At 48.9% G+C, this 18129-nt stretch overlaps 1 protein-coding gene across 3 annotated transcripts in view; it reads right to left on the bottom strand.

Annotated features, from left to right (window-relative positions):
• The window catches only part of TRAF3IP3 (TRAF3 interacting protein 3), a 56749-nt gene extending 44650 nt beyond the window's left edge, over positions 1-12099 (bottom strand). The window contains exons 1-3 of one of the 3 annotated variants that reach the window (XM_030221579.1): positions 11936-12099; positions 1546-1934; positions 1032-1176 (exon numbers count right to left, since the gene is read on the bottom strand). In XM_030221579.1, coding sequence (XP_030077439.1) covers positions 1032-1176; positions 1546-1881 — 481 coding nt within the window. In that variant the 5' untranslated portion in view covers positions 1882-1934; positions 11936-12099. Of the gene's footprint in view, positions 1-1031; positions 1177-1545; positions 1935-7520; positions 8047-11545; positions 11666-11935 lie in introns of those variants that run through there. The other 2 variants (XM_030221578.1, XM_030221580.1) reach the window with 2 other exon arrangements.
• Positions 12100-18129: the final 6030 nt, after the last annotated feature.

The raw sequence follows: 18129 nt of genomic DNA, 5'->3' as shown, positions 1-18129 counted from the left end.
TAAGTGGTTAGCGTGGGAGCCCCTACTGCCATCTCAATGTATGGCGGTAAAGGCTCTCCACCGAAGCGGCCGTGCGGTAAGCGGTTCACTTACCGCACAGCCATTTTATTTTCCCCAAAATGGACAGCCTTTTACCCGCTGTGGTAAAAGGGGGTCTTCAGCGTGCATCAAAAAAAACGGGCTGAGTTAGCGCAGGCCCCCTTTTACCACATCTTATTAAAAGGACCCCTAAGAGATCTTGTAAAAATAAAAAATAAAACTACTAAGCAATCAATATTATTCCACAATATTACCTGGCATTTCCCTTAGACCCTATTTGAACTAATTCCCTCACAGAAAAACTAATACTTAACATCATTACTTATTTATTTTTAGCAGGGGCGTAGCCAGACACCCAAGTTTGGGTGGGCCTGGACCCAAGGTAGGTAGGCAGAACTCCGCCTTGTCCTACAAGTGATTTGGTTTCTCCCTCTCTCGCCTGCATGCCATATAGTCTTTCAAACATCCCCTCTCCCCCGTATACCTTTTAAATAGCAGATTTTCACCGGCAGCAAACAGTTGTTGGGAGTTTTGGGCTGGTGGGGCTTGGGGTCCCTGCCAGCCACATTATAGGTGTGCTGCTACTTGGTGGGCCTGAACCTAAAGTGGGTGGGCCTGGGCCCACCCTTGGCTACGCCACTGATTTTTAGTCAAGCAACAGATGCTTGAGATGGGCAGGATCTTAAAAAAAAACAAAGTCAGAATCTATAAACTTTATTAAACAGTTCAGGGGAACTTATTAGCTCCAACCTCAGGTTATCTGAATTTTTTTTTTTTTTTTACTGAGATCTCAGTTGCCCAGCTCGTAGTCCCAAGGCCTGCTCCATGGTTCTCCAGTCTTACTTGTTTGTTTGTTACATTTGTATCCCACATTTTCCCACCTATTTGTAGGCTCAATGTGGCTTACATAGTACCAGAGAGGCCTTTGCCGACATCTTAAGACATTCAAGATGTTTTGCAGTGGAACATGAAGCCCTGAGAACAGACCTTACCTCTGTCTCTTTTCAGACCTCCTTTGGCGACGAGCTCCATGTTTGATGTACCAGAGGAATGAACGTTAAAACTCCGGGAAATATTATTCAGTGTACGCAAGGCGTGTGGGTAACAGAAGAGGGGCTTGCTGGAATCCCAGGATAGCTGAGAATAATGAGAAGGGGGAAAAAAAGGCCTGAAAAGTTAACCCCAATATATATAGAGAAATAGGGAATACACAAAATATAAATATATCTCTTACTAATTCAACACAAATTCAAGATATCTATGAGTCTTTATTCTTATATACCTACTACTCTGGTTTATATATACCATCGTCAATTTTTCTTTTTCATTTGTTAATTTTTATTTTGTGGGAAAAAAAATTTTGTATTAGAAAAGTGCTCAGTTTACCTACAGGAAAAAAAAAAAGGATGATTTGTGTCTTATCACAGAGATCGCAATAGTTTTGGAAAGAGTTGTCATTAGAACTAAATGGACAAGTTAAGCAGAATCCACGGTATGGTTTGTTACCTTTTTAACTACTGTAGGTCCATGAAATCTCCGTTCTGCCGTGTCTCTGAGAATGTCTTCATGGCTGGGGGGATTCAGGGTCCTGCCGAGAAATCTGATTTTCCTTCCTTCATCATCTGTACTTAGATTTCTTCTCTTGAAAAATTCCTTTTGGCGGGGGCTCCCGGCTTGGCTCGTGTGGTCTTTGTTCACAGATTTGCCCACATGGCGACACGAGGTAACGTTGACACGGCTTCTCAGGATCTCGTGGGTCACTAGCCTTCGGTCCCGTTTGTCGTCGTAACTTTCTGAAAGATGTCGGTGATGTTGTGGCGATCTGGCACCTTTATTGATCATAGTTTATCCTTGTTGGATAAACCTCTGAATGGGCGAAGTTAGGAATCTGTTTCCTATTAACATAAAAGAGAAACATAACATTATTTGAATGATAAAAAGAGTCATTTCACCCAGCCAAATCTTGTTTGTCAGGGAGGTCCTGGGATGTGACTCCTGGTGCCCCTGCTCAAATCATTTTATGTTCCAATTCCCCAAGGGCCAGTTTCTAACCACAGAACAGGTGCTGCAGAGGTTCTGGTCCAAAAGCAGGTGATCGGTATTGGGCCTCTAGTAGAGGGGGAAGTGCCTGTAAGTGCCGTTGAGATATAGGGTGACATGATACAGACATTCAAATATTTGAAAGGTATTAATCCGCAAATGAACCTTTTTCGGAGACGGGAAGGCGGTAGAACTAGAGGACATGAATTGAGGTTGAAGGGGGGCAGACTCAGGACTAATGACAGGAAGTATTTTTTCACAGAGAGGGTGGTGGATATCTGCCCTCCCGCGGGAGGTGGTGGAGATGAAAACGGTAATGGAATGCAAACGTGCGTGGGTTAAACACAAAGGAAGCCGGTTTAGAAGGAATGGTTCCATGGAGTCTTAGCGGAGTTTGGGTGGCGACGCCGGTAATTGGGAAACAAAACGGGAGCTGGGCAGACTTCTACAGTCTATGCCTTGGTCGTGACTGAATAGATAGGGATGGGCTGGAGTGTAAATTTTAAGGGGCTTCGATGTTAGCTTCAGAACTTAGTACAAGAACAGTGCTGGGTAGACTTCTACGGTCTGTGCCCTGAGAGAGGCACGGACAAATGAAACGCAGGTATACATATAAAGTATCACATACCATGTAAATGAGTTTATCTTGTTGGGCAGATTGGATGGACCATGGGAATCTTGTAACTCTTTAGGATTCCAGAATCTTCAGAACTTTTAGTACAAGAAGAGTGCTCGGCAGACTTCTACGGTCTACGCCCTGATCGTGACTGAATAGATAGGGATGGGCTTGAGTGTAAATTTTAAGGGGCTTCGATGTTAGCTTCAGGACCTTTAGTACAAGAAAAGTGCTGGGCAGACTTCTACGGTCTGTGCCCTGAGAAAGGCAGGGACAAATCAAACTTGGGTATAAAATATCCCATACCATCTAAAATGGGTTTATCTTGTTGGGCAGATTGGATGGACTGTACAGGGCTTCATCTGCCGTCATTTACTATGTGGGGACCATAGTGTTCCAGTTTCATTTTTTTCATCTGAAGCAGAAGAAAGGGTCCCATTTGAGTGTGAGACCAGAAGCACTTGCCTGTCAACGCCACTAAAGGGGTGACACATGCAGTACAGTGTTATGCTAGAGATGCCAGGGTCCAAGGAAGGATTTGAGAAGGGGCACCAAAGCCTATTGGCAGGCACCGTCCTCTATAGCCATGGGGGTCTAGAGGGGTTGCCTTGCTTGCACTTGCATCCTCCCCCCATGCCGGCCCAGCCATAGTTCCTGATTGGGTTCATGTTTCTGGAGACAGTTGACTAAGCAGTGTGCAATGCTCCTAACCTAACAACCCCCCACCCCCCTGCAGAAATACACATGCCATGAGAACATACTTTATACTGAGGAGTAGCTTAATGGTTAGTGCAGTGGCCTGAGAACCAGGAGAAGGCGGTAGAACGAGAGGACATGAAATGAGATTGAAGGGGGGCAGACTCAAGAAAAATGTCAGGAAGTATTTCTTCACGGAGAGAGTGGTGGATGCTTGGAATGCCCTCCCGCGGGAGGTGGTGGAGAGGAAAACGGTAACGGAATTCAAACATGCGTGGGATAAACATAAAGGAATCTTGTTCAGAAGGAAGGGATCCCCAGAAGCTTAACCGAGATTGGATAGCAGAGCCGGTAGTGGGAGGCGGGGCTGGAGGTTGGGAGGCGGGGATAGTGCGGGGCAGACTTATACGGTCTGTGCCAGAGCCAGTGGTGGGAGGCGGGACTGGAGGTTGGGAGGCAGGGATAGCGCTGGGCAGACTTATACGGTCTGTGCCCTGAAGAGCACAGGTACAAATCAAAGTAGGGTATACACAAAAGTAGCACACATGAGTTGTCTTGTTGGGCAGACTGGATGGACCGTGCAGGTCTTTTTCTGCTGTCATCTACTATGTTACTATGTAATTCCCTCTGCAGTTCCTTGTGACTCTGGGCAAGTCACTTAACCCTCCATTGCCCCAGGTACAAAATAAGTACTTGTATATAATATGTAAACTGCTTTGATTGTAACCACAGAAAGGTGTTGTATCAAATCCCATCCCCTAACCCTACCCCAGGGCCGCCGAGAGACTGAACTGGGCCCGGGACAGAGCTACCGCCTCCGGGACCTGGGCAGGACCGCCACCCCCCCCCCCCCCCCCCCACGATTGTCGTCGCTGCCACCCCCTCACAATCATCGTCCGCTGCCACCCCACCACCACGATCGTCGCTGCTGCTGCCCCCCCCCCCCCCCGAATCGCCGCCGCAACTGCAGTTGAAATGCCTTGGCTGTCGGGGATCCCGAGGCCCCACCAGCAGAAGAGGGTCTTCCTCCAGCGCTGCTCTTCACTCTGCCGATTGCCTGCCCCTGCGGCTGCCTTTTTCTCTCAGGACATCTTGGTTTCAAAACCGAGCATGCGTGCCTGAGAGGAAAAGTAGCCGCTTAGCAAGCAAAGGGCAGAGTGAAGAGCAGCGCCTGGAGGAAGACCTGCAGTGTCTGCTCCTCCGGGTCCTCCCCAGCCTCCAAGGGGGGGGGGGGCCCGGTGCTGGAGTTTTCTCTCTCCTGCTCCTGTTGGGACGTGATCACCCAGGTCCCATCAGGAGCAGGAGAAAAAGAGAGCCCTGCGCCGGGCCCCTCTTGGAGGCCAGGGCCCAATGAATTCCCACCCCCCGCCCCCCCCCTCTCAGCGGCCCTGCCCTACCCTATGTTTCCTGCTTGAGGTGGCAAAATGAAGGGGGAGGGAGGGAGGAAGGAAGGCAATGTTAGTTCAATCCAGCAGTCACTGTACTACCCCTCCCCCCCCCTGCCTTGGGGTTTCTGCCTTTACTACTCTCTTAGGAGACACTCCATGAGAAATAAGACCCTTTTCCTCTCACCGCAGGTTTAATCCTCAGGGCATGCCAGATATAGAGAACATGCACACCTCTTGACAAACAAAGTGGGGCTCTCCTGTGAAATCGAAACATGCTGCAGCTCAGAAGATGTGTTCCTTGCAGGGAAAATCCACCCAATAACTCCCCCCAAATCCCCTGATCAGGCATGAAGCTACTTCTCCAGTGAGTTTCCAAATTTGTGCACATTCTAAGTGAGGACTCCCACAAAACTCTCTAATTGTGAAAGCATGGGGTCTCCTACCTTAGACCTCGAGCACCGTCCCAGGACAGAGGAGAGAACAGGAAGTAGTGGCCTTTGAGTGAACTGATTGGTGGCTCTCATGACATTTCCCAATGGGGGAGGGTCTAAGAACCACCAAACACCTTCTCTCCCTATAGACACACATTGTGCAGGTTTTCAAGAAGAAAACACTAATTAATCTCAAAGAATAAGGCTGATATGAGGTGTGTTTCTTTTTTTGGTAAACCTGTCTGGAGAATCAATCTTGCTGAACGTAGGAGGTAACAAGAAAAGGAGGAGGAAAAACCTCACGTAAACGAGAGCGACAAACAAGTGAGGTAAACTCAAGGAGGACGTCAAGAAGTCTTTAAGTTTACATTAAAGGCTTCTTGATATTCTCCTTGAGTTTACCGAACTTCTTTGTTTCGTCGAACACAGGAGGTAGACAGGTGAAGCGGGTACTTAATATAAAGCAGTCCCCCGGCCCTTTCCCCATTATTTCTACATTCTCACATAGATTAAGAAAGCCATAGGTTTGTGAGCCTCAGATATGGTAAACTTGTATCTCTTCAAGAGTAAAACCTCTAGACGTCCTTCTGCTCCCAAAGAATACCAGGCAAGGCAGCGAAGGTACTTACAGTCAGTCCCTATGGAGATGCTGACTCCTATCTCAGCTAAGGATCTGTAAACAGAGGAAGGAGAGATGAGGAACAAATTCACAACTGACTCCCAAGTGGTTTACCCCTATTGCACGAGGGGCCCTGCATCTTTGTTTTTACTAGGACATGCAGTTTCTGCATATCCTATTGTAACCCTGGCTTGCCCCTCCTTCTGGGCCGCTGGCTAAGCTCCCTGGAACAGGTACCCAGGACCAGGGCTCATAAAACAGATTTGTATCTCAAATGAGCTGGGCGCAGGCGGGGGGTAGGCTGAAGAGTAATCTTTCACTGGGTTCTCTTAAGTCCATTCTCATTCAAAAAGTAACCAGCAGTCGTCGGGATTAAATTTCAACCGGATTTACTTTAACAACAACTCAGAAAACACATCAAAAACACAACACAGTCAGGGCATATAATAATTCCAGATCCGCTTCAGATATAATCTCCAAATCGCCAAAAGAAATGCAAACAGTCATTAATCTTCTCCAACACAGTTTCCTCTTATACTTCTGTCCCCCCACACAGGGATTCCTCCAAACACCAAATGAATGTCCTATTAGAAGTGAGGCTCCCTCGCTCACACTTGTCCTACCCAGGGTGTCTTTTCCCCATTGGGAACTTCTTCTTGTTCCCACGTCGGGAACTCCCAGCAGGCACCCTCTGCTCTGTGGCATGGGCTTCATCCATGGTATGCCACAGAAGTCCTCCCCCTTAAGTTTGAGACTTCCCCCTCTGTACTTGAATCTCAGCGGGGGTGGGCAACCAAAGACCACGTTCTTCTCAATACCACTCTTTTTATGAACTGGCCCTGCCCAAGTCCGCCTACCAAGCTGGCAATCCCAACTTTTGTGGTCTTAGTGACCTCCCTGAAAATCCTCCCCCTACCACCCTAAAGCAGAGGCACTTTTCGGGGTGAGGGGAGGGTCACATCTACAAATCCAGACCCAGCCCACAGAGTTCCAGGTGCTCAGGAGCTAAATAATAATCCTAACCGACTCACACACATCCTTGTTATCAGTACAGGAGCTGACTCTGTGGGTGCTTGAGCACCCCTAATATTGAGAAAATTCCTTGTATGTGTCCAAGGAAAGGTTATTTCCATCGAGCTTAGCAACCCCCCCCCCCCCCCCCAATAATTATGAAAAGTTGGCTCCTATGGTTATCAACAACTGCCAACTGCATCTTGTTAAAAACCCTTTGGTACTGTCTCATGGCAAGACGTTTCAGAAGCATGACCTGATCAACACAGCTCTCGAAAGCTCACCACAAATTGATTAAGTTAATCCAACAAAAAGGAATTTCCTACAATTTACTTGATGAGCCTTATTTCTGGAGAACCATGAACCTTAACGTAATGTGCAGTGCAGCCTCATAGAACGTTCCCCACCTCTCCTTGGGGGCATCTCTAGCTAATTAATTCTGCACTACCTGCTGTGCCCCCATTTTTGACAGCTGGCCATTGCTCCAGCGGTATCGCCTACTTTACTGTAACTTCAAGATTTATATTCCACTTTTATTGCTGTTAGCAGTACGGATTGGATTACAGAAAACTTACGTTCAAACATGCAAGTACAGGATAGACAGTCCTGATATGTGGGCCCTTTACGTCAACTCCTACCCCTACAACCCTGCATGCTAAGGTGACCACCACCATCCTCACCAGAAATGGCATTTCCACACCAGCTGATGGGCTGAAATTCACCTCATTGGTTTGACCCTGTTTGTTATCTCGTTAGTTTCCTCCTTTTGTTTGTGTAAAGTTAGAACAAACTCAACTGGTTGCACGACTTTGCTCGGAGGATGGGGTATGTTGTTTGAAGGTCACCTGAGTTTCTCTTTTGTTTCCTTACGATTCCTGGATCAACTTTGAAAACAATCCTTTCTTCCCTCTTCCTTCATCGTACATGTCTTAACTGCAATCTGTACCCAGCAGAGTTTCTTGGCTGTCTGACAAATATGTTCATCATGCGTTAAATAAAAATGTCAAAGAAAAATACAACTTGAAATGTTCATACAGGACTTCCCTACGCCTCTTCTTCATCTGATGCTGTGAGAATGGTCACGTGACACCTCTGAGCTGTCAGTTGGGTAAGACCTTGTGAAATCGGATGTCTACTGCCTAGAGCAGTGCCTTTCAGTGTTGCCTGGACTGGGCATTGTATGCCGGTGGCATCCAAATTCTGAATGATTCTCTTTTTAAGGTTGCCTTCAGAGGCAGGTCTTCCCCCAGCCCCCTCCTCCCAACATTACTACTACTACTACTACTTAACATTTCTAGAGCGCTACTAGGGTTACGCAGCGCTGTACAAATTAATAACTAAGGACGTTCCCTGCTCAGAAGAGCTTACAATCTAAAGGACGAAATGTCAAGTTGGGGTAGTCTAGATTTCCTGAGTAGAGGTGTTGTGATTAGGTGCCGAAAGCGACATTGAAGAGGTGGGCTTTGAGCAAGGATTTGAAGATGGGCAGGGAGGGGGGCCTGGCGTATGGGCTCAGGAAGTTTATTCCAAGCATGGGGTGAGGCGAGGCAGAAAGGGCGGAGCCTAGAGTTGGCGGTGGTGGAGAAGGGTACTGAAAGGAGGGATTTGTCTTGAGAGCGGAGGTTACGGGTAGGGACGTAAGCCCCCTAGAGATTACTCCTCCCAACATTCCTGATACAGTTGTTACCTGAGACAGGTCATCTGAGGTGACCACCTTTTCTCCTATCAGCTACAAAATTTTGCCTGATTACCACCGGGTACACACTGGCGCTACAAAAATAAAAATATTTTTGTAGCGCCGAATATGACGTGCACTGGGGGGTGCTAAGCCCATTCCGCCTCTTTGTAAAAGGACTCCTTAGTTTCCTTACTTCCTGCAGTACCACCAACCCAATTCAGAAAAGCCACAAAATTCTTGTGAAGGACAGATACTTCAGCAAATCAGAAACTCCATAGTTTGATTGACAGAGAGAAGCATTGCTAGAGAAGCAGGCTGCAATACACTCATCTGCAGCCTGGGGGAGCTTTTGAGCAGGATCTGAATGAAATTTTGTGTTTTCATAGTTCAAGGGGACAAGGTGGGCACATGGGATAGTTCAGAATCCCTGAACAAGAGATGCTGTAATGTGATCCCTATATTATATCTTCTGTGTTAATAAATTATGATACATTAATTTAGTTGTGTTGGCAGTGGTTTTCCTTATTTAAAAAAAAATATATATTTTTTTCTTTATGCATCTTTGAGTCTTTCCTCATAAGCCCTTCCTTCACTACCACTCCTGGTGTCACTCAACAGATGTCACAAAGCACCTTCATCAGACTGAAAAGTAGAAAGCGCCTCTTCTGAGCTGCATCTCAGCACCACTCTGGTAAGGGCCATCACCAAAGCATCCACGGCCCTCTCTTCTCTTCAAGCGGACGGGGAAGACATCTTAATATTGAAATGAGCAAAATTAGCAAGTTAAATACTGTTCGCAATATTTTTGGTTATAACATTTGGAGGGGCGTCTTAAGTCCGATTTTGGATGTTTTGCTAAAAACGTCCCAAAATCGAGTGGCGAACATAGTCATTTTCAAACCTGAAAAAGGTCTGGTTTTTTTTTTTTGGGGGGGGGGGGGGGTGTCTAAATGGCAGATGACGTTTAATGTGAACAAGTGCAAAGTGATGCATGTGGGAAAGAGGATCCCAAACTATAACTACATCATGCAAGGTTCAGCGTTGGGAGTCACGGACCGAGAAAGGGATCTAGGTGTCGTCGTTGTTGATACGTTGAAAACTTCTGCTCAATGTGCTGCTGCGGCTAGGAAAGCGAATAGAACGTTGGGTGTCATTAGGAAAGGGATGGAAAACAAAAATAAGGATATTATTCTGCCGTTGTATCGCTCCATGGTGCGACCGCACCTCGAGTATTGTGTTCAATTCTGGTCGCTGCACCTCAAAAAAGACATAATATAGTGGAATTGGAAAAGGTGCAGAGAAGGGAGACAAAGATGATACAGGGGATGGGACGGCTTCCCTATCAGGATAGGCTTACGATAAACTGTTTATTCTGCTTATGACTTTGTAATTCTTTATATTGTTACTATGTAAGCCGCATTGAGCCTGCCTTGTGTGGGAAAGTGCGGGGTACAAATGTAATAAATAAATTTAGGGCAACATTTGGTCGCTTATTCATGATTGAAACAGGTCTAGCCAAAACGGTCTTAATTTTGGCCCTAGACATTTTTGTTTTGTTCCATTATTGCAGAAAAACATCAATCTTTTGGGGGCTGCCCGTGTCCCACCCAACACACCAAATTTGGATGAACTGTGGAGAAAAACCTCTACATTCGGAGTGTTGGAAATCGCAACGTGGACATTTTTGAGAGAAAAACGTCCATCCTTAATGACGTTTTTTTGGACATTTTTTGTTTGTTTTGAAAATGAGCCCCATATTGTACCAAGACGGCATCATGTGGTTGGCATGATGGCAAATTGCCAACCAGTGTTAATTGATGAATGACTATAACTTGCATAGAGTGGCGGGTGAAGCTCTGGGCCACCTCGTTGGGCAGAGTGGGTAGACAGTGCAGCAGGGGTGTTGCTATGGGGGGGCCAAGGGGGCCTGGGCCCCTGTAAATTATATCCAGGCCCCTGGTTTGGCTGGCGGGGGTCCCCAACCCCCGCCAGCCGAAGCCGCCTTCAGCGCCGTCCTCAGCGCAGCCTTGTTCCTGCCCTGCTCTTCTTGCTCCTCCTGTCCTGTCCACACTGACACTCCTTTACATGAAACTGAGGAGCGTCAGCCTGCACAGGACAGGAGCAGCAAGATGAGCAGCGCAGGAACGTGGCTGCGCCGGAGACGGTGCTGAAGGAATGCTTCGGCTGGCGGGGGTTGAGGACCCCCGGGGGCGGCAGCGGGACGGCACTTAAAATGTGCCCCCAACCTCGGGCTCTGGCTCCCTCCCACCGTAAAGGTCTTTTATCTGCCATCATTTACTGTGTTACTGTCTTTCTCCCTGACCATGTGTACAGCTCCCCTGTGACATGCTCGGGCCTAGAGCTCCATGACAGATTGGGGTATCCCAGTTCTGGACCCTCGGTGCTATAAGGCCAGCTCTTAAAATACTTGTGCTCCAGATCTGGAAGATACACAGTTGGGAGCGTCAGTGGCAGCTTTTTTGGGAACTGGTTTGACAGGATAGGCTAATTCTGTTGCTCGAATTTTCATAATTTTGCTGCTGCGCCATGGCCATAAACGTCACCCGTTCAGGCTTCTGGTCCTGATGCTGCTCCCTTAAGTAGAGGCACCGTCTCTTTTTCACTTAATAATTTATTTAGTATTTAGCTCAGGCCTTTCACTTGGAGAAGTGCAGATCTCAAATGCAGCCTTAAGTGCAAGCTGGCACAGTGGCAAATGTTAAGTAGAGATGTGGAACGCAAGTAAACAAATGATCAGTTTTTCTTTGCAAATCTGTCAGGGCAGGTGCCAAAGTTCTGAACAAGCTGCATTTCAACTCCGATTCACTACCCACACATCTTCTTACGACTAGTTTCAAGGTATTCGCATCAACTCTAAGACAGACTGCAGGTCTGTCCTTCCAGCCACTGCATTCACACATCCTGGACTGGCCCCCCAGTCGAGCCCACTCTTTCTGACTCCCTCCATTCATGTTCACAGCAGCTAAAACTCTGTCGGTTTGTTCCCACAACCTCCATGAAATTTACCTTAGGCCTTGCATCTTCCCTTGAAGCACCAAACACAGCTCTTTAAAATGAAAAACAGGTGAAAAGCCAGAGGACAAGAAAGTGAAGGCTGGTGAAATTCTGCACTTCTGAAGACAAGCGCCTCTGTGGTACTCTTTTCATAACCCACAATACAGCCCCCCCACCCCCCCACCCCACAATGACTGGCCCTGCCTTTATCTCTCCTCTGCAGGCGGCATGATATAGCAGAAGTCAAAAAGGCCTCGCTTGAAGTGACAGTGTACTAAGACCTTCTGTTTCCCATAAACCAGAGCACGGGCAACATTTAACCAAACTTCTGCCCTCAATCCCTTCCTCCCAACCAACATAATAACCTTGACCCCGAGTCATCCCAATGACAAGGCCACATACCGGCAGAAGTGAAGGTTGTTACTGGAGAAGTGCATTAGAAGCCACTTGGGGCTTTATTCCAGAGCTGTGAGGGGCCCCATGCTTGGTGCAGTCCAAGTTTTTACAAGAAAGGGCCGCTTAAAACCGGGTTGTGACGTGCAGCTGCCCTGCGTGAAAGTGCCTGTACTCTTCAACGGTTTCTTCGGCTCTGCTGCTTCTTGCTAGATATGAAACAGGAAATTGACATAAGCTTGTTCCTCAGCCTCTGTTCCTTTCTCTTTCTCTCAGGCTCTGTACAGCACCTGCACTGCTCATGCTCTGCAAAGGAGTCCCACAGATGCTGTAGCCAGTAGCCGGGGGGGTGGCCAATTGGGTGGCTCCATTTTTCTGAGTCCTTTTTGCCACTAGAACTGACCTTATAGATTAGGCAAATATTCTCTTTTTACTACAGGCCACTTTCCATGCAGAGCTGAGAATCTGGTAACTTAACTTCTGTGTCCTCACACTTGATCTCTGGCAAAGTCAGGGCCGCCGAGAGACTGAGCTGGGCCGCTTCCCCCCAAAAAATCGTCATTGCTACCGTTGGCTGGCCCTGCCAGCTACAGGCAGCGTGGCTCCTTCCTCTGCCCAGCATTGCCTGCCCCTGCGGCTGCTTTCCTCAGGTCGCACATGCTCGGTCTCAAAACTGAGCATGCGCAGCCTGAGGGCCCAGCAGCTGCTAGGCAGGCAATGCAAGGGGGGCCCGGCACCGGAATTTTCTCTCTCCTGCTCCTGTCAGGACGCGATTACCCTCCCAAGTGTTCTGCGTAATCCAGTACATAAGAATATAAGTATTGCCATACTGAGACAGACCTAAGGTCCATCAAGCCCAGCATCCTGTTTCCAACAGTGACCAATCCAGGCTACAAGTATCTAGCAAGATCCCAAAACAGTACATTTTATGCTGTTTATCCTAGAAGTAAGCGGTGGGTTTTCCCCAAGTCCATTTTAATAATGGGCTATGGATTTTTCCTTTAGGAAGCCATCCAAACCTTTTTAAAACCCCGCCAAGCTAAGCGCTTTTACTACATTCTCTGGCAACGAATTCCAGAGTTGAATTACATGTTTGAGAGAAGACATATTTTCTCCGATCCGTTTTAAATTTACTACTTTGTAGCTTCATTGCGTGCCCCCTAGTCCTAGTATTTTTGGAAAGAGTAAACCAAGCTTTTCAATAAACTTGAAACTCAAAACTTTCCTTAATCTCCGTGTTACTCACATCACACACCGGTTTGGTGAGGTCTTGACTTGGCTTTACACAGTTCACTTAAGCAGATGTTAACTGTGAGCAAGATTTAATTCTTTGGTAAAGCACTTACAATCTTCTTGATTGCTAGGCAGTGATGAAATTATCAGATGGTAAATACTTCTTTTCTCCTCCTGCCTGGACATCACCACAGATAACCCTGGGTAGTGCGGCCAAATATTGGGCTCACCTGGACCTGCTAACCGGATAAGGCCTTTTGAATATCGGCTTGCCAGTGGAAAGAAAAGCAGACAAACTGGAAGAAAGCTGAAAGATCAGTGTTAGAGACGGATATAGACAACAGTAGGGAAGAACCGAAATGGCAACTAGACAGGAGATCCTGGGAACTGAGTTAAGAGGAAAGAGAAATCTGTCACAATTGTGACTGTATTCCATGCCTGCACGCATCTTGCCCCCTGGTGGCCGGGTTCTGTAGTCCCCGTGGACTGTTTTTTCCCCTGGTTCTCAGACATCTTCCAGGTTCCATTCCGGTCCTGATGCTTCAGCACTCCAGACTTGCCCTGAGGTTTCTGCTGCCATGCCTCACCTGTGACCTCATCTGTAATTGCCTTTATTAAGCACCTGGGAGCAGTGTTGCCAGGTGGGCGGTTTTCCGCGACCCGCCGCGGGAAATTTTTGCCCGCGGCGGGTTGCGGTTTTTTGGGCTGCTTTTTGGGCTTCAGGGCGTTTTTTTGGGCGGCTTTTTGCCTTTTTTTCGGCCGCGGGGGGCGGGGTTAGTGACATTTTTGGGCGGGGTTAGTGATGTTTTGGGCGGGGCCGATGACGTGGGAGGCGGGGCCGATGACGTGGGAGGCAGGGCCGATGACGGGGAGGCGGGGCCGGTGACGGGGGAGGCGGGGCCGGTGACGGCGGGGGCGGGGTTGATGACGCGGGGGCAGGGGTGATGACGCGGGGGTGGGGGTGTCAGGGGCGGGGTTTGGGCTGTTTTTTGGGCTGGATTGGGCGAGAAAAAAATTTTCCACCTGGTAACCCTGCCTGGGAGCTTTCAGGCTTTGCCTTTGAAACAATGAGGTCTTCAGATGTGTTTTCGTCTGTGTTTGTTGCAGTTCTAGCTCTGCAAGTTCTACTCTCTTCTACCTGTGCTTTTTAGGCTTTGTTCAGTTGTCTGTCTGTGTTTGTCAGCTTTGTATCTTGTGTCTCAGCTTCAGTGCCTTGTTTGCATTTGTCCTGTGTGTTTTAGTTTAGCCTCCCGTTCCCTTAATTACTATCTACTGCCCTGGTGGTCTAGTGACCTCTTCGGGGCAGGAAAGAGCCCCCTCTTTCCTGCCTGGAGCTCTGTCCTTGCCCTGCATCCTGTTGCTGTGACGGTCTCGGGATTCAAAATGACCACCGAGAGTTGACGCGGCCTCGCGAGACTTCAACTATCGGCGGCCATTTTGAATCCTGAGACCGTCACAGCAACAGGATGCAGGGCAAAGACAGAGCTCCGGGCAGGAAAGAGGGGGCTCTTTCCTGCCCCGAAGAGGTCACTAGACCACCAGGGCAGTAGATAGTAAGGGGAGGGGAGGTGACGGGGGGGAGGGGAATATGAGACAGGGGGCGGGGTGAGGATGCAAAAGGGGCGGGATGTGGGTGGGGCAGGGGCGGGACATATGTCCTCTTTTTGAGAGGACAAAATATGGTAACCCAAGTCTTGTGGGAGAATCCTGACCTCCAGCCAAGCTTACTTGTAAATCCTGAACCCAGCTCCTGTCCAGCCAAGCCAAGTCCGCTCCGCTCCAACTTTTGGTGCCAGTTCAGCCAGGCCAAGTCTGCTCCAGCATTTGGTTCCAGGTCAAGCCAAGCCAAGTCCACTCCAGCATTTGGTTCCAGTCCAGCCTAACCTATTTGAGACTCCTGTATCTGGTACTAGTCGTTTGGTGTGTGGCCTCACTTCCAGTTTGGGTGGGTTTCCTGCTGTTGCCAATCTTTGGGCCCACTACTCCGGATCTGACGTAACTCCCGCGAGGGCGGGACACAAGGAGGGAAGGAGGGCCGAAGGGAGGCGATCTGCTGCCCTGCAGCGCTGCTTTTACGGAGGTGAGAGGCTGCGATTTCAATGCAGGGGGCCCGGCCCGATGGCGGATGGAGGGGTGTGAACGGCAGCGATGGCGACCTCAGGGGGTGGAGGGGGTGGGGGGCGACCTTGGGGGGACGGGGCCCTGGGGGCGGCCTTGCCCCGGGCCCAGCCTCTCAGCAGCCCTGGGGTGAGGAAGGCTTCTGTGGGTGCAGAAGACGTGTTTACCATTAACACCATAATGGTCTAGTGTGCAGGGTCAGAGGTTAATGTTTGATAGACTTAGGCTGCATAATTTTAAGTCAGTACTCAGCAGACCCTCTAGGTAGGAGCAGCCCCAACATGGATAAGTCCCACTGATCTGGTCATACCCTGATTTCAGTGGCACTTACTTGGATAATGCACTATCAAGGCAGTGCCAAGGTTAGCTGAAGGTGAAGTCTGGGATTTATCCGGTGAATAGCAATATTCCATCTGCTAAAAGTTCCATCATGAAAAAGTTATAACAGGTACCTGGATAAATGCTGGTGACCGCCAAATACCCAGATATTCAGTTCTGTTCTGCAGGTGTGGCCCAGAGCTGAATATTTGAGTAAAAAGCTCTCAGGGCCAGATGCATCAACCAAACGTAAAAGAATCTAAAACGTAAAAGTCCTTAACGAATTAAAAAAAAAAACAAAGAATGCACTAAAAAAACAAAGTCACACATGTTCGGTGCGATATTGTAAAGTAGAATGCATTAAAGAATCATTAAACTGGTGTAATCCACATCGGTAATCGGCCCCTAAAGCATGCGCAGAGCAGCCAAGCGTTATGCTGGCTGCTCTGCGCATGCCACAATCGTCAAAGCAACAACAACAACAAAAAAACCAAAACACAAACACGTTGCATGAAAATAAAAGGATAAAAACAAGGAACGGGAGGGGGCAAAGGCGCTCGTCAGGAGCGTCCTGTATGGACAGCCTTGCCCCCTCCCCCCCCCCCGCCCGAGGTCCCCGCTGCTCCCCGCTTCCCCCTGCATTAAATAAAAAATCAAAACTTTAGCAGCCCCGGCCCCCCTTCCTTCCTCTCTCTCTTTCTCCCACAGCTCCGCCTCCCGCTATCCTCCATCCCTGTGCCCCGCCCCCCTGAGGTCGTCGCCGCCGCTTCCCCCCCCCCCCGGTCAGACGAGGGCGGGCCCAGGTCAGGAAAGGAGAGACGTCCTGAAGACTCGGCGATGATCAGATGTTCTTCTTGCCCGTGCAGCGCCTTCACACAGAGGTGAGAGGCGCTGCGCGGGCCCGGTAAGGCGGAGGGGGGCCCGGTGGAGGGAGGGAGGGAGCGGCGGCAGCGGCGACCTCAGGGTGGTGGGCCACGGGGCGGAGGATGGTGGGAGGCGGAGCTGTGGGAGAGAGAGGAAGGGAGGGGGGCCGGGGCTGCTAAAGTTTGGATTTTTATGCTGCAGGGGAAAGCGGCGACCTCGGGCGGGGGGGGGGGCACGGGGGCGGAGGATGGCGGGAGCCGACGTTTTAAAGGAGGAGAAAGGGAGGGAGGGGGGCCGGGGCTGCCCAAAGTTTTGTGATTTTAATGCAGGGGGAGCGGGGAGCAGCGGCGACCTCGGGTGGGGGGGGGGCAAGGACGCTCATAAAGGACGCTCCTGACGAGTGTTTTTGCCCCTTCCGTCCCGATTTTTTTTTTTTTTTTTACATTACAGTTTGGAAGCCGGGCAGCCCTAACGAGGGGTACAGACCTCTCGTTAGCTTTCCGGTGGTTTTCCAGCGTTAGGGAAGCGGTAAACTTTGATGCATCTCATTTCAATAAGGTTTCTACACAATTTGCTCATCTGCATTCCGTTTTCGTTAGCTGCTACCGTTGTCGGAAAAAGGCCTTTAATGCATGTCACGGTTTAAAACTTGTTCGTTAAAGGGTTGTAAAAGGGTCGTTAAAGTTTAGTGCATCTTGCCCTCAGTGACCAGCATTTAAAAACTGCTGGCTCAATACTGCCCCCTACACACTTTTCTGAGTATAACCAGTGATTGCAAAGTTTTCTTTATTATAGAGGCTGGAAATACAAGTTGCATTTTTTTTCTTATTGGCATCCACTTGATCAGGGCTGTGAGTTAAGGGACCCTCCCTGCTCTGAGGAGACCAAGCTTTGGAAGCATTGAGGGGGAGGGGCGGTGAGTGGAGGAGTGGCCTAGTGGTTAGGGTGGTAGACTGAGGAACTGAGTTCGATTCCCACTTCAGGCACAGGCAGCTCCTTGTGACTCTGGGCAAGTCACTTAACCCTCCACTGCCCCATGTAAGCTGCATTGAGCCTGCCATGAGTGGGAAAGCGCGGGGTACAAATGTAACTAAAATAAAAAATATAAACCCTTGCCTCAGACAGCAGATTGTCTTGGGGTGCCCTGGGTGGGGAAGATGTGCATGACTGATGGTTCTCTTAGGTCTTCAGATACCCTTTGGCCTGCTCTGGCTGGGTTTCCCAAAGTGCTTGGGATTACCTCAGTAGTTGACGGAGGTTTTGCTGTTAATGCATTGTAGCTTTGGCTGTTACTGTGTGTGAGGTGCCAAACCTTTACACTGTTTAGTAAATTGGCTGCTTAGTGTTTCTCCCTTTCTGCTTCTTAGTCTGTCTCATTCTACCCCAGCACATAAGCACCGCCACGCTGGGAAAAGACCAAAGGTCCATCAAGCCCAGCACTCCGTCTCCGACAGCGGCCAATCCAGGCCCCAAGAACCTGGCAAAAACTCCCAAATTTAATAACGATCAATGGACTTTTCCCTGCTCCTAACCACATCTTCTACCTTTCATTATTCTCTATCTCATTGTCTTTCATACTCCCCCCCCCCACCTCCCTTAATTGATTTGTTCTACTGGCCCGTCTGGCTCCTCCTCTGGATCTCTGCCCCAAGACTCCTTGCCTAGATTAG

Source organism: Microcaecilia unicolor, chromosome 12 (assembly GCF_901765095.1).
Source record: "Microcaecilia unicolor chromosome 12, aMicUni1.1, whole genome shotgun sequence".
NCBI lineage: Eukaryota > Metazoa > Chordata > Amphibia > Gymnophiona > Siphonopidae > Microcaecilia > Microcaecilia unicolor.
This window is presented reverse-complemented; position numbering and strand designations above follow the sequence as displayed.